The 16,278-nt window shown below is 38.5% G+C and overlaps 1 protein-coding gene across 9 annotated transcripts in view; it reads right to left on the bottom strand.

Annotated features, from left to right (window-relative positions):
- Window positions 1-495: 495 nt before the first annotated feature.
- Window positions 496-16,278, bottom strand: part of STAU2 (staufen double-stranded RNA binding protein 2) — a 178,066-nt gene continuing 162,283 nt past the window's right edge. For 7 of the 9 annotated variants that reach the window (XM_075743885.1, XM_075743889.1, XM_075743891.1 and 4 more), the window contains 2 exons: window positions 2,459-2,547; window positions 496-1,598 (listed from right to left, as the gene is read on the bottom strand). In XM_075743885.1, coding sequence (XP_075600000.1) covers window positions 1,505-1,598; window positions 2,459-2,547 — 183 coding nt within the window. In that variant the 3' untranslated portion in view covers window positions 496-1,504. Of the gene's footprint in view, window positions 1,599-2,458; window positions 2,548-2,641; window positions 2,804-15,574; window positions 15,626-16,278 lie in introns of those variants that run through there. The other 2 variants (XM_075743887.1, XM_075743890.1) reach the window with 2 other exon arrangements.

Raw genomic sequence — 16,278 nt, 5'->3', positions numbered from 1 at the left:
GAATCATGAAGTAGAAAAAAGGACTCCACATTTTTAGTGACCACTGATTCTGTAAGAGCATGATGCATGCTACCCTGAAAGCCTGTGCCAGAGGTGAATCAATGCCACCGTACCTTGCACCATTTCCTTACATTGACGTTTGTCTGCTTTCCTGCGTGAGTCACTTGGGTTATGATCCCTGGTTTACACGCTTCTAAAACCTTGTGCAGTGTTGTTGTGGCTGTCATGAAGTTGGTAAAAGCTTTATGTGTTTATTGCATTAGGTTTACATAAAATAAAATATCTGTATTTTGGATAAATAAATTACTTTTAAATGCCAGGATGATTGGTCTAACACAAGAAGATGTAGAAGGTGGTGGCATAGGGAAAGGCAGGTTGAACCCTAGCTTTGGCACGGTAGCCAGTCATTCGTTAGTTTGTAATTGTTGTTTTTTTCACTTCATTCTCTTAGTTGTCTACCTGTGAATGATAAAGAAAGAGACGACACTGTCACTGTACACATGAACTGATGTGGTTTTACTGCATTTGGCCACACACTTACAAGAAATATGCTGGTACAGAGCAGCCAAAGGTCTTATCTCTGCTGCCACTCCTTTCACAAAAGTACGGTCTTTACATCAACAGTTTTCCATCCTTGGCTTGGTAACGGTGCAGTCCTACCTTTTCCTCTTGGTCCGAATGCAGATATTAAAAACACTCAGTTGATGCAAACGGTGGGTTGATACAACACACAGAATGGGGTGTAGATGTGCTTCACACAACAGAGAGCAGAATTGAAGGGGAAAATGTTGCTTGGAGGCAAGACGCCTCTTTAACTGATTATGGCAAGGAAAATCAAATCTGCTTTTTTCCTGGAGTATATCGAGACTGATCATAACTAACATCTGTTCATGTTAAGCAAATACTTGTCATGATTTAAACTTCTGTTTGCATACAACTCTGAGTAGTGCATCTTAAAGTCATACATATTCATATAGAATGAAGAATGCATAATGTCTGCATAAAAAGATAAGCTGTATGACTATATATGAAGACAACAACTACAATTCTCACAGCACTGTCATTGGTTAATTTTAAAATATTCAAGCATTATTTAAAAAACAGTAAGCTGAACTTAAAACTACACTACGAAAAAATTGTATAACTGAACCGATGCTGACTTATTTTCCTCAATATTAATCAATTTTAAAGTTTTCCTTTTTTTTCCTAACACATTTGTTAATTAGTTGTTATTTTAACCTCCAGTAACATGATCAGACTTCTTCTGCCTCTGGGCAATTGAGTTATGCTCTGATCTCGAGTTCTAAGGGAAATGTTCAATTTTATTTTTTTCCACAGTTGAATAAACAGTACTATGTATACTATCTCTTGTGTTAGAATAGTGTTGTCTTCACATAAGACTCAAATAATGGTATTAGTCATTCATTTCCTTGTACACATACACCCTATTGCGTGTTGACAGGTTTATAAGGATGCAGTGGCAGCCGTGGGTGCTGGGAAGCTCCTAGACGACAGCCTTTGAATCCTTGCAGTCCTGAGCAATGGTGCCTGAGTTAGTCTGTTTATTGTCTGCTTTCTCTCCCAGATGCTTGACTTGTCTGAAAGATTAATACATTAACAAGAGTGGTAAGGTCCAGGGTTGCACATCTTTAAGACATGTTTATTAGCAGATGGCACATGAGATTCAAAGGTCACCGTGGAAGGTAACGTTTTAAAGTGAAACAACAATATTTATGTTCAAATACTATGCTGATGAGATCATATGGAAAAATGTTTCTGATTAAATTAGTTTATAAATAGCCATGATAACTCTATTGAAAATTCTAAGTGCCACTTTTAGTCTTCTTTCTTTCTCTTATTCTTTTACTTCCTAATTTATATAGTAACACAAGACTACCTTCTTATGTAAACAGACTAGTAGTTGGAAAAAAAAAATCTGTACTGGACAGACAATCCCACTTCCTTAAAAAAATTGAAAATCCAGCATGAAAACTGGTTCTATTGTCTACTACTTAAAGCTAATATTCCATGTAAGAGTTTTTTAAGACCTGAAAGAAATGTTAACTTATTTTTAAATTCTCTAGGGTAAAATTCATCTTGTGGACAGAAGGACTTATTGGCAGATAGCTATCCGTATTTAAAGGCAATATCATGTGCTACAACACATTTGACAAAAATCATATTATGCTACTTACACAGAATCCATACAATGAAAAGAAAATCCTTTTCTTTAGGATTTCCATAGGAGGACTGACTGTCTCATAGCTCACTAGTAAATATTATCAGTAACGCTAAACCTGAAATCTTGTTTATCCTCTCAAATTGTCAAAAACTGTACGTAAATTCCAGAGGTAATATTTTTGCAGAGGTTTAAAAGGGCAGCTAAGCTCTTAATTAACATTTCTTATCTTCCATGCCACACAGGCATTAAAATGCAGAGGATTTAAATGGTACTTACTTTTCATGTGAGCCATTTTCAACTTTCATAGCCCCTTCCACTGGATCCAGTCCTTGTTCTGAAAACTGTTTCAAGGCACTTAATGCTGCCTAAAGAAAAAATGACTTGTCAAAAAAACCACTGACACAACTGTACTAATACCAAATGAAGGAAGTTGTGTACTTTGGTATTTTGCATTTAAATAATATTCTGTATATTGAAGCCATTTAGGCTACAGAGCTAATAGACAGGGTACATAGCAGCGCCTTGTTAAACAGCTGTGCTTGTGTACGAGTTTGAGGATTTCTTCTTCTTCTTCCTGGGTATATGAGTGACTTCCATTTGTGTTAATGCAAGCTTCATCACCTACACGAAGAACATGATATACATTTAGGATTCTTGCCTCTCTGGCCTGTAAAGTCTCTCCAGCTTCCCCATGTGCTTTTCTAGAACTCATCCTTCCTGGAGTTCCTATGGACTTACTCTTGTCTTGCAGATGACTGCAGAAGGTGTGAGCAATGGGAAGAGGGTCGCTACCAACACTCCAAGACTGGATCTTGAAAAACACAGCAGACTGATGTCTTATACATAAGGTAAGCTGATATGGGGTGATTATGAATCATCAAGAGTAGAAGAATAATCAATTTTCAGCTGATATTTTTCTGCGCAAGTGCATTCTTTATTGACCAGCTTCTCTCTCATCTCCATGAGTTCTCCTTTAAGACTCAAAATTGTTCTTCTCTCACCCCTAATTTGCTTTGGTAAAAGACAAATGATTTTTTTTGTAATTAATTTAGCGAAGGTTGATTATGAAACTCTCAGACATGATGTGGCTGACTTCGAAAACACACCCAGCACAACAAAACAGTTGAGGTCAGTTCTGTCTTGAAGGTGAAAAGTAAAGCAGAATGGAAAACCAGATTTTTTTTTCTCTTTAATGATGCCCACCTAAGATGCATTCAGCACTAATCACGGGGGGGGGGGGGGGGGGGGGGGAGGGGCAGGGAAAGGTATCTTTTCACAGACACTGTCACCTAAGGTAATATCTCAAACACTGGAAATGACTGCAGGCCCTGTGGCACTGTTCTTCATGGTGAGGCAACAACTGCCGTTTAGAAAATTGGAAGTTGCTGTCTTCTTAATGGTTGGGACAGAAAGAATCCATGTCTCTATCTTCATTTCCCACTCCTTTTGGAGAGCAGGGACTCTGTCTGGAACAGGAGCTGCCATTGTAATGAAGTATTAGATTTGCTTTTGTACTAATTCTTTGCCTGGATTCTCTCAACAGCTCCTTCCCTAGAAAGGTGTGTTTATACAACTTAAATATTATTAGGTAATGTCTATTTTGGTGAAATGGATAACAGCACAAGAATTGCCAGGTTGCCCTAAAGTAAAAGAGCATGTATCCCAGATTTGTCTATAGTTATGACCAGCTGCTAAGGGTGTACAAGGTACTCCCACCCATAATGCCATGAAGGTGGAATCTTTCTACTCTGTGAAGTTTTTTGCCCTAGCAAACAAATAAAAAGCTAAACATTTCTTAAAGTGTCTTGGAAAACCTCTGATTATGACTGTTACTTACCCATCCACTCTACCTTTACCACGTGTTTTGGGCCCCCTGTAATCTGACAGCTAACCTGCTCTCTACTTGCACTTTCTTCCCATCCATTGACATAATTTTGCCCTTCATCTTAAAATCTCTGCTTCCTGCATCTTTTTATCCCTTTTCCATGCTGTAGCTAAGAGCTGAGCCTCAGCTCCACCTCAGTGACAACTTCTCCCATTACAGGATCTTTCACTTTTATCACCCATTGAGTTCCCCGGTGAATAAATTCTCTCTTTCCTCATTTCTTCTTGTTTTCTTGACATTTTGATATATTTGCATTTTTTATAAGACAGCTCTTTCTCTACCACCTCATAGTGTCCCTTGAAGTTTTAGACATTCATTCTCAACTCCTATAAGCTCTAATCACCATCTGCCTTTCCATCCTGGGTCTTGTCTGCACAGCAAAATCACTGTTTGTTCAACCCAAATAATTTCTCCCAGTGGCAACAAGGGTTTTCATCTACTCTCCTCTCAACTAGTTTGTTTGTTCCAGTAACCTGACACATTTCTTCATCCCAATTTCTCTCTTCTCCTCCTCTCCCTGGGGTCCTTTTCATCACAATGCAAGCACTACTCATCATGTGAGGAAGGGGAGCAACTTGGGCTCTTGTGCTTCCTTGCACAGGACTGCTTCTGTATTGTACTTTAGTCAGTAGGGTTAGCAACTGTGAGAAACAAACAATCCAATGGGTAGAGACTGGCACACAAGAATCTCCTATCTTCTCATATCCATTTTTCCTGATGCACATTAGCAAAACAGTCAGGATCTCCTTTCTTCTTAGGTATGGTAGGCCAAAAACCATTACCCGGTAGCGCTGAAAGGAGAGAAGGAAGCTGAGACATCTGCTCCTCCTACACAGTTTAAGTGCTACCTCATCTGCTTTTGAACCCACCTTGTTTACTTTTTTACATCCATTCTTAGCTTCCGGGACTGATGTGTGAATTGTAAACTTGTTGTTGAAGAACTGTTTGTTCAGGTTATTTGTACAGTGGCTTGGATGAAAAGTCCCTGATCATAGTTAGTAAGAAGTAGAGCCAAGTAATGTTTCATTCAAGATTAGATCACAGGTTCACCATATGATATGCAGAACAGTCTGATCTTGATGCCCAAATCATCAGGAGATTTATTAGACCAACCCAAACCTCCAAATTCCTTTCTAGAATTGCTCTGAATATGAGTACATCTGTTACTTACTACTGTTTTACTCATAGAACTGGCTATCACAAGGCATACCACATAAATTACAGAGCAGCTTTCAGGGTTGCTTTCCAGAAAAACTGCTTTGGAACTTCCTGGAGCAATAGTAGCCACTATTTCAACAGAAACAGATGATGAGAGCATCTCTTCTAACAGCAGGGGAAGAAGTGCTACAATATGAAATAATGAACGCTTTGCCTGTAAGCATGGATCATTACTATATGGGTGTCAAGGAAGTAAATATGGAACAATTAGAGGAAACATATCAAATGAAGGTACAAATTAAGGTGTTTAATGATAAGCATGTTTAATACCAAGACAACATCCAAATCCTAATGCTTGTAATGTGGTGCAGTCTTATTTCTCCATCTCATTCTTCTTCAAGCCATGCCCTTCCCAAACTGAAATGTGATATAAAAGATAAGATCTTAGATCTAATGTATTTCTGAAACCAAATATCAGAGGGGGGAAGCGGCAGGAAAGCAGTCCTGTACCTGTATCCTTGATCTTCCAAGTAGAGGTGTCAGGGTGTTTGTGTGAACACTGTGAAAAGCCAGCCTTTTACACTGTCCCTCATTGCTAGGCTTCTCACCTTTGCTGCTCTGGAAGCCGATGATCTTTTCAAAAGATCATGCTTCTCACTACCGAGTCCCCACTCCCCACAGCTTCTGCCAGAGTCCCACATCTTTCCCAAGCCACTCCAGCACTCCTCCTTACTATTCACCCCAGAGATCTGACTTCTTTTAAAACAATCACCTCTACTTCTTCACAAATGTCCTCCTACCCAGGTCCCTACTTTTTCCTGCTCCTAAATGCTCTCCCACCCATGTCCCCAGCTGCTCCCAGAGCTAAACTTTCCTTCCCCAAGTCCTGCCAACCTCCTACACCTCACAGTCCCTCTTTATCTTCCAGATTCCTAACATGTTGCAGGTTTATATGAGATCCGATTTATTTTTCGTAGAACTATGTCTCTCTCTCCATAGGATACCTGTGGGGAAAGCCTAACTACTGGTATCCTGACTTTTGCAACAACATTTGAGTTTTGGGAAAGTTTCTTCTTTCCTTTTTCAAATGTCTGTTCAGGGGATGTGACTGAAGGGCAGTGGATGAATGGTAGAGAGCACCTTGCAGCGTCTTAAAAAGTCTTTTTCTTTCTCCCACTGCCTGCTTACATTTGGAAGGATCAGCAAGGCCTAGAGAAGCTGGTAAGTAGAAAATACTTTGGACCTTAATAGGTGTCCTTAATGTTTCTTCTCTCCCTGTTGTGCCCCTAGACAGACATGAAGATGCTGGATTCAGGAAGGAAGCTGGTAGCTGAGAGGCTGTGACCTGAATAGTGAGCAGAGTGACACAGAACCCAAGTAATCTGCAGTGAAGAAGACTTACAAGCAGACACTAGGCTAATTTAATCCATGATTCAATTCTATTAGTCCCAACAGATTTACACCACTTGGCTTAAATATAACTTGTGAATAGCAGATAACTAAGTTTACATGAAAAGGAAAGAAAAGAATGGAACATTTGACAGTGAATCTGGTGAACAATTTCCTCTTTTAAAGGCTCAACACTTCCTTCCATTGATACTTTTCTTACAATAGAGCATCTGCACAGATACAGAGAAATTTTTCTCTCCCCCAGAAGATTTTACAACTGTTATGTGAGTGAAGCCCCATAGGTTACAGAACAGATGTCTTTACACATTTCTTGTATCACTTGTTTTCTGTGTAGCTACGACAGTGCCAAAAATACGATGCCAACAGGATGCACCGCACTGCTAGCTGTTTGTCTTGGCTGCCATTTCCATTATTAGTGTGTGTGTGTGTGTATCAGGATGGGGATGGATGTTTCCAGTCATTTTTTAGCTTTCCTCAAGTCAATTGGCAATTAATAAATAGCATTGAAACTTGTGAATATTCTTCCTGTTTCTCACTCTGGGGATTAAGCGTTTTATAATGACAATCTAGTAACATTAGATCATTCTTTAGCAAGAACAGCAGACAGGCACTACACTACCCCATGTGCATTTAAGAACCACATCCTCATGATAAAATTTTCACATGTTTGTTTTAGCACAGTATGTGGTTTGTGTTTTTCCTCTCAAATCTATATTGCATTTCAGATTATTCCATGAAACCGAAAATTGTAAAAGGTTGTTGTTCTTTGTGGCCCTTCCAGTTGACTTTACCAAGGAGGTCTGAGACAATCCTAATAAACACACTGCTTGATACTGTTAGTTTACTGGTGATATGCTTCCTAACATCACCAGTTTTCTAAGTACATAAAAAAAGATATTCCGCTTGGCCTTAATCAGTGTTTTCTAAAGACAGAAAATTATGGGCAGAAATAGTTATGCTGCAAAACTGAATTAAGTCTGGGTCCAGAGTAGGTCATGAAGGACAAGATTTTACTGTCTTTAGTAGATGTCTCATAGTTCAAGGTTGAGTTGGCAAAGTCAAGTGACTCATAGCGGTCATACCGCCTGTAGCCACATGCCATATACATGAACAATCTCAGGCTGTGCCCAAGTTTAGACTTGATAAAATGCTTGCATGCCAGGTTAAAATGATAGATCTAATTCTAGTCCTTGATTTCACAAGCCAGAAGCCTAGAGAACAGCAGAGTTAATGCATGAACAAAACTGGTAGCAAATGTGTTTACAAACAATCAATGTTCCTCTGTTTTCTAAGTCAAGAGAAAAATTGCCCTCTAAAGCAGGGAGGTTCTTCCTCTCTCTGACAGTTGAGGCCTCAAAAGTCAATATCATCTGTGCAATAACATTGCAGCAAAGCTGTTTGCATCAGTAATGAGATGCACTTCATGACTTTTTAATATGTGGATTTAAATTTCACATTTAAAGGCTATTGAAAAAACCCCAACAATATCACAGCTGTAGAGGTGAGCTTGAGGACTTAGTGTCCCAAAGCTAAGCAACTCTTTAAATTTGTATGTATTTAAAATCATTGTTCTTGGTGATTGTTTTTGCTTTCTCTCGAAGAAATTTTTGACCAAGCTTCCACCTGGCTTTAAGTTGTCCACACCCAAAATTGCATGGATACACAATTGCACAAAGGGAAGATATATTTACTTGTGTAGACTTATATATATATATATACACACACACAAAGTAGCTTAAATTTGACTCCTTAATGCACCCATTTAATTCTCTTGGATTTACCAAGTTGGCCACATATAAGCTAAACAAAAACTAGGTGATGGGTATTGCAAGCAAATCCCTTTCCCCACAGCTTCTGTTGTAAATTGATTTACTATATCACAAGCAATAACTTCTGCTAGGAGTTTTCACCACTTTCCTCACAATGTGCCGTTCTCCCCAGTTGATTAGATTTCATGTGAACCAATGTTAACATCTGTTTAAAAATTAAATTCAGAAAGGCTTTTCACACTGTACAATGTAAACCTTAATTAAATGACTTTAAGCCCTTTCCTCACACAATTTATGATATGCATGAAAAACACAGGGTTATAATCTGATTAACTCATGTAGTTTACATGGAAATAGCATTTTCCAAACTGAGTAATCTCTGCACAAAGGCATAGTTACCTGATAGGCACTACAATTAAGGCTACTGATTGCACCTGTCAAGAGAAGGAGCTTGGAGGATAGAAGAAATCCAGTATCTTCAAACAAAGAACGATGATTCACAGATGTAGCTTGGAACAAGTCCCACGTGGTAGTTAACGCTACCCCCAGGCAACTCATGCAGCCAGCATTTAAATGACACACAATCCACGTACAGCCTGACCTTGCCAGCTTTCTGGGGGTAATCCTAAAGCAAGGATTAACTGTTCTTGAACAATTTTTCCAATATATTAAGCAGAGCTTCTATCAACAACAGCGTGCATGTCACCTTCTTCCACCTAGTTTTATCAGACACATGTATTCACTCCTCCATGCCTCTCAGTCTTCTAAGAAGTGGATGGAGTGAAAGACACTATTCAACATGGAATTTTATTTCTGTAGTTTTTCATCTTTAATAATCTACTTAAGTAGACTGCTTGAGTTAACAGTAGAGACAGTCAATTAAGCATGGCTTATTTTAGCACGTGAACCACCACACTAGAAATCTGACCGCCATTCTTGGGACTATGCAATAATTCCAGACATAATGAACAGCAAATCATTATCTCAAAGCCCAGAAAAAGCTGCATGATCATCTGAGGTGAAAGAGTTATATTGCTTTAATGATGATTCAAGAGTTTCTAGCCACAAAGAGAGAAAACTATACTGAAAAACACCTGATTTAAAAAACAATTAAAAGGTATGCTTTCATATGAAGAGTATTTGATAAATAATACTGAATGTGAAACTCAACAAACTTAACGCTAAAGTAACAGATTAATCCAGTGTGGAGAGGCTAGTCTGGTTGCCAAGTTTAGATTGCATTCTTACTTGTGGGTGGGAATAAGAAAGGACAGGATTGCTGAAAGATCTGTATGGGACTGAGAAAAGAAATGTTCTTAAATCTGTATCTTCTCAGACTCTTCCCTCTTCACGTATTCTCAGCTGGGAGGAGCAACATTTTCAGGTGCTACCAAAATGCTAACTTTTGCCTCTGTGACAATCTGTGCTGCAAACCAGTAAGTTGGCACTTCTTCATTAACATCTTGAAAGAGCTTTCAGGTTCAATGCCAGTATCTACTGAGGTGTGTCTACATCCTCTAACAGAGAAGTGAGGTGTGAAAGTTCGGCCTCAGTATCACCAGGTAAAATAAATCCTAATCAATCCACTTTTGTCAGATAATTTCAGTACCTTTTCAGTGTATACTCTTCAGTCTTTACTGGTTCTGGTCTAGAAACTTGGAAGTTCTCTTAAAGTAATTTTATTTCTTAAATTGAAATTTCATATTTTTTCTTCAATTGTTACAATTGAAAGATCAAAGTCAGAAAGAATCATGCATCATCACAGCTGACTTATCAACACAGAGAAAAATATTTTAAAATTCAATTTCCAAGTGTTTACATTAAATATATGCTGAGAAGCTGCGGACAAAAATTATAGGAGATTTTAAGAAACGTGGCTTTAAACTCAAAACTGAAAACAGCAGAATGTATATCCTCAGGCAAAATCCTGCACCAGCAGGGAAGAAAGGCCATGAATCACTGTCTCTTTCATCACTGATGGCTGGAAAATATCCTTGTCAGCTGTGTTCTCAGAACAATTTGGTTTATTTAATTATTTATTTATAGGCATTTCTCCACATCACTGCCATAGATTTGCAAGTCCACTGTCATTAACCCTATCTGTATTGTAGGAGATTTTGACCTCTTGATTTTAAATAAGGGGATTGAGGTTCTCGGCTGTGTTCATGGTGACTTCTAAAATACGCTGCAATAGACGATCCTCTTGATCTGTGTAACCTCCACAGTTCCATCCTGTTTGTAACATCATTACCACAACCTTCACTGCATAGCTAGCAGTACATAAACGAGGCAAAGACCACGTCATCCCCCACCAGGAATGGGCCCTGACCCATATGATGAGTAGTTAGATGTAGCCAGAACTGTTTTAACAAAATGAATGAGCTCTAAACTGAGCTGTATTTGAACAACATATCAGCATTTGTTCTGTTATTTAAGTGGTTTTCTTAGGCAACTGGTCATGCAGAGTGGTAAAAAAAAAAAAAAAAAGGATATTAAAAGATTTTTATGAATTCTCAAAGTTCCACACCAAAACTGAACAAAGTTCAAACTATCAAGTATTAATCAATGCTTACTTTAATATGGTTACTCTTCCATGTAAAGTAAACTGAACTTGTAAAACACACTCACTAGTGTTTAAATACTTGTAACCTCTACTTGCAAATATCCTTTTCTTCATGAAATAAAAATGGCACTAAGGACCCGAGGTAGTTTTATTATTGCTGTTTTTAAAGAGAAGGAAACTGAAGCAAAGAGAGAGTGCACGAGCACATAAAGAACTGGCCCAAGGTCAGACAATAAAAGTAAGAATCAGTTTTACTGGTTTTATCATAGCTAAAGATAGACAGAGGGAGATTCTGGGGGGGAAAAAAAAAAAAGGTAGTCTTCACTGCAGCTGCAATTTTAATTCAAATGCCTCATTCCTGTCACTATCATCCAGCAAACTATAATCATCCCATTAATGTTAAACACTTTCCATGACATAGCAGAGGAAAAGACTCCCTTTTAAGAGAAGAGGACAGGTGAGAGCCTCTAACAAATTTGTTATATTGAAATATTCTAAAGACTACTTTTTTGCCCCAGTGTTTTACAAAAATATATTTTTTTTTCTTTAAAGCTTTACATGTTTCTATTTCTAAAGACTGTACACTTTGCTTTAGACCTAGGAGTAATTTCCTAAATATTTTAGTAATTTCAAAATGAAAGAAAGCTTGTTCACTCATACCAAAACCATTACCTTAGATTTTAAGTGCCTGTCAGTCTAAACATGTCTAGAAACTTTGGTTTGAAGCCAAAAGCAATAGATTACACTTAATGCAAAGGACTGTCCATTGGCTTCTTCAAGCAGCACATTGTAGTTGGAACAATGGGGGAGTTTAGATGGGGCTGTAGATTCTTGCATTACTATATCTGTAATGAAGCCCATGTACTTGTATGTCTGCTGCTGTGTAACTCTACTCCTGTGGCCCGCATATACGCATTCAGAGAAGGATGCTTCCACCCTCAGAGCACTAACTACCAATCCCCCTCTTATTCTCCAAGCCTCATTTTACAAGCGTGCGTGTATGTCCAACAAAGCACCACATCCAGATTGACAGCTAAAAGTGTTATATTTAGCATATATGACATGTAATTAGAAACTTGAGTGTTTCCAAAAGACAAAAGTTTTTTATTCTGATCTCAGGGTCTTTTTACACTGCATTAACTGGTATTTTTCTCCTCACTGAAGTTGATTTAAGTGAGATCAGAGTCAGGCCCAAGAGCTCCAGGCTGAACTTCTCATCTGAAGTAGTTTGTAATGTAATTTTGTCCTTGCTAACTGTTGATGGCTTGTCCTCATCCCATTTTAACCTACAACCATCAGCTCCTTTAATGGAAGTGTCTATAAAGATCTTCTCTAAAATATGCTTTTCCAGCACACTTAATGTCTTTTAATGTCTTTCCAATTAAATCCAGATGTGAAAAGCTTAAGGAACAGTTCTCAGGACTGAAAAAGATGACATAAATCTTGCAGCTGACAGAGATCCCACTGAGCTCAGTTGGGGAAAATCACAGAGGACTTCTTGTGGGCCAGAAAAGCTGCTGGGTATAAAGACAGATGTGTATACTCCTATTAAAAAAAATTTAAATAAAAACTGACTCCTACAATGAGGTATCCACAATTATCAGGGACATTACTTACTCAATCCCTCAATGTGCTGAGCACATCCTGTGCGGTACAGATTTCCCTCATCTTTTCGGGAAGTTTATCAGAGTTGAAGGGGGTCACATTTGTTTGGGAAAGAGCCCTTCACCTTTCAGGATTGCAGCTCTTAAACCAGTGTAGGGGCTGATTCTGGAAAACACTGTCTGTCTTGGTCTCGTACTGCTATCAACAGGGAGATAATGTACTCGGCAAAGCGAGACTCTGAATTTCAGCCCTCTCTCCTTTACCTCCTCCATAATCAGGTTAGCAGATTAAACTGCGCTTTCATTACAGAAGAGTCCCCAAATGTGCTATTAATTATAAATTCTTACCAATCTGATGGGAAACTGGGCATTCCTAGTAGCTGACTACCACTGCTGGGCAAGTGCTGTTTGTGCAGCTGTCAATTTGGGGTTTGTTTTGCTGTAATCACTTGTACACTCTCAGGATCTTTTTATTTTTTATTTTAACAACAGTAGATCATCTTATTTTGCCCCTCCTGAACTGTTTGTAAATGTGGGTTCAGCTCAAGCCACGTCTTTCAGAGAGACAGGAAACACCTCCCTCCACACAGCTTGCGTTAAAGAAAGTTTCTAGAAAACTGCCCAACACTAACAGCTTTAATACTTTCCTACCCTCCTGCTACTTGCTTATTTATTTTTGAAATTGGTAAATTATCCAGACAAATCAATGCTTTTTAAAGAGCTACATCTTCATGAGACATCAGAAAGAAAAAAAAAAAGAAAAATGTTCCAAAATAAAAGAAAAACCCATTTCTAACTGAAGATGAAGTTTGAATCCATGTTCATTAGTGGCAGGAATTTCTGTAGAGACATTTTGGATAGTGTTACTTAGTTTCATTTTTCAATGCCCATAAAAAGGTTTTAGCACAGTTTGGTGTTGTGAGTGAGTGTACGGAAACATGAAACTGCATACCTGAATTAAAGGACAATCTTACATACTCAGGTACAACAATAAGTGATCAAATACGGGATTTGGACAACAGTGCAGTGAATAGTGCACATAGATTTGGACAATAGTGCACTGGAAGCGGTAGGCTCCTAAACACACACACAAGAGCCCTTGAAGATAAAATTCCTCCAGTTCTCAACTTGCTTTAATTTCCACAATGGCCAGCCCTCTTCAGACTATCACTCCTGCAGGGCTGAAGGCTGGATCTGACTCCCACCAAAATCAGTGCTTCATGACCATCACTCAGGAGACACGAGGAATGCCCTTCCTTTGGAATGAGCCGCTGTCTCCGCAAGGATCCCACTCTTGGCTAGCTCGGGGAATGAGCTCAAATCTCCTGTGCTTTGCTGCCAGGGACCACCAGGCCAGCTCTGATTTATAGCTTTTTCTTTGCAGTTTTATGATACAAGAATGTTCACTTGTAATTACAATAGCATTTTGTTGGCTCCCTGCCTTCACTTGGGTATGCACAACACCATATCCTTCATTCCAGCCTTTTTATGTCAAGACCCAAAATTTGAGAAGAAAAGTACATCAGAAGTATTATGAAGATGCTGCAGATCTTGCTACTCCTCAAAGAGGAGACTCATGCATATTCACTGGGGGGGAACACACATGACCAGCTGGATAGGACGCTGAACTAGAAGTCAAGAGGATGAGCTGGTCAAAATTCTTTCTCAGAAAAACACTAAATCAAGAAACAAACCTTTTTATGAGAATATGTCAGTTTTGAGAAAATATTTTTTGAATCCAGGATAGACTCTCCAGTCAAAATATCAGAGACAAGTACCATACATAACCGTGGGGCTACTGACTATGCTTGTGGTGGCACATTCATATATGTGTTTGTTCTTCTGCGTTAAAAAATGTCAAGAGGTCTCTAGTTCATTTCAAAGCAAATGAAAAGACTTGAACTCTTGATGTGTTTTGTGGGATAAAAAAATCTGTTTCATTCAAAAGGCAGTGACTCTGCCACTAATCTGCTGTGTGACCTTGAAGAACCACTTTAGCTCAGTATTTTTCAGACATATACTTAGCTCGTGACTTTGAGATCATCCAGTAGTACATTTCCATCACTTTTGGTGTAAATTTGATTTTGTAATTTTCAGTAAAGGCATACACTTTTCAGAGGAAATTCCAGGTATTTTAGATGCCATTTAATAGTTAACTGTGAAACAATTTTCAAGTCTTTTAAACAAAGAATACTTCTGTGCTAGCTTAATTTATAGAGCTATACATGTCCCATTTAAAGTGGCTGTGATTAAGAAGAAACGTTAAGCTTAAATTTTTCTACTAAATGAGAAAAGTTTAAAGCCAATAAACTGTATCTAGGATTTTAGCTGGGAGATGAAATAAAGGGCACATTTGTTCCTGGTCACTGAATTTTTAACCTGGGTCTGTTGCTCCTGCTGTTAAGCTCCTATACATTCCTTACTAGCTCATAGCGTCCAGCAATCCCAGCTCTCAGAGTTTGGAATTAGAGGTTAACTGCAAAATAAAATCACTTTTTTGGGAGAGCTAGTGCATGGCGAGTGCCACATATTCTGACAGAAGATGGCAGCTGAAAAGGTTAATTTTTTAAAAAAGAGGATTTCTTCCACAGATTATTTTTTTATTTTAGATTAGATGTATAAATTCCAATTTACCATTTGGATCTAAGGATTCTGACAATGTCTGGAAAACCTGGAGGATGCTGCTGAATCTGGTGGATAAATGCAACCTGCACTTTGTCTAGCCCTTTAGTACAGGGGAGAAGAGGTTGAGCCTTACGCTTAGACTCAGCTTTCTATCATCTCAGGTATGAGAATTCCTTTCAAGTGCCCCAAAGTTTGCCTTTATTATACAGCAAGGAGGAAAGAAAAGCCCTGGGTTTATAGCAACAAAAGAAAGCTATATTATTTCTGTCCCCCCCCCCCATCCTTTTTCAAGCTTATATTCATATTTTTAATAATGTATTTTTTTAAGTAAAATATTAATACCTGGGTTTTTTCCAATACAGGGGCAGTATCATGACTTCATTGTTTCTCCTTTTACCTCAAAATCCTGTGAGGGTATTTGAGTATTTCCTAAAGGTGAAATAAAAAACCAATCTGCCTTCAGTGAATCATCACTCCAGTGATCAAGTTAAATGACAGCATTGCAGAAAACTCTCATAATGCATATTTTTCCCCCCGCCTAGTCCAGTGCTGCTATTTTACACACAAATTTAACCATTTCTTTAGCAAATGCATCTTCAGGTGAAGGATTAGTCTTCACCTAAAATCTACAGCAGATACTTTCCTATTCATTTTGTGAAGTGGCAGATGTACTTTTTACTGGATTATTTTATATTTTCTACTCCTTGCAGCTGCTTTTTTAATGGAAAGGCCAAATCTACACTCAAATTCAGCTTCTACTGCTGTTTAGGTAGGAACTGGCTGTGCGCACCTGGATTTGCTCTACAGTTGTTAACTCCTACTTCTGGCTGCTACTGCAACACAGGTAGAAAGATAAAAAGAGTACTGATGATGTGGGACGGATCAGGCACTTTCAGTCCTCTCCATGAATACTGTCCTGTGTGATTCTCTGGTAAGAATGGTATACCACGGGTACTAGGTAGCTCAAAAAGTACTCAGAGATGTTAATAGGCAATAACCAGATTTCCTCAAGAACTCTGGCTTCTTAAATTCAGGAACCTCTCCAACTGGCAGCTCAGCAATACAGATTAGACAATCCTTGA

The sequence above is a fragment of the Balearica regulorum genome, chromosome 2 (genome assembly GCF_011004875.1).
Source record: "Balearica regulorum gibbericeps isolate bBalReg1 chromosome 2, bBalReg1.pri, whole genome shotgun sequence".
In the NCBI taxonomy this organism is placed as follows: Eukaryota; Metazoa; Chordata; class Aves; order Gruiformes; family Gruidae; genus Balearica; species Balearica regulorum.
The sequence above is the reverse complement of the archived record's forward strand: the minus strand, read 5'-3'. Positions and strand labels throughout refer to the sequence as shown.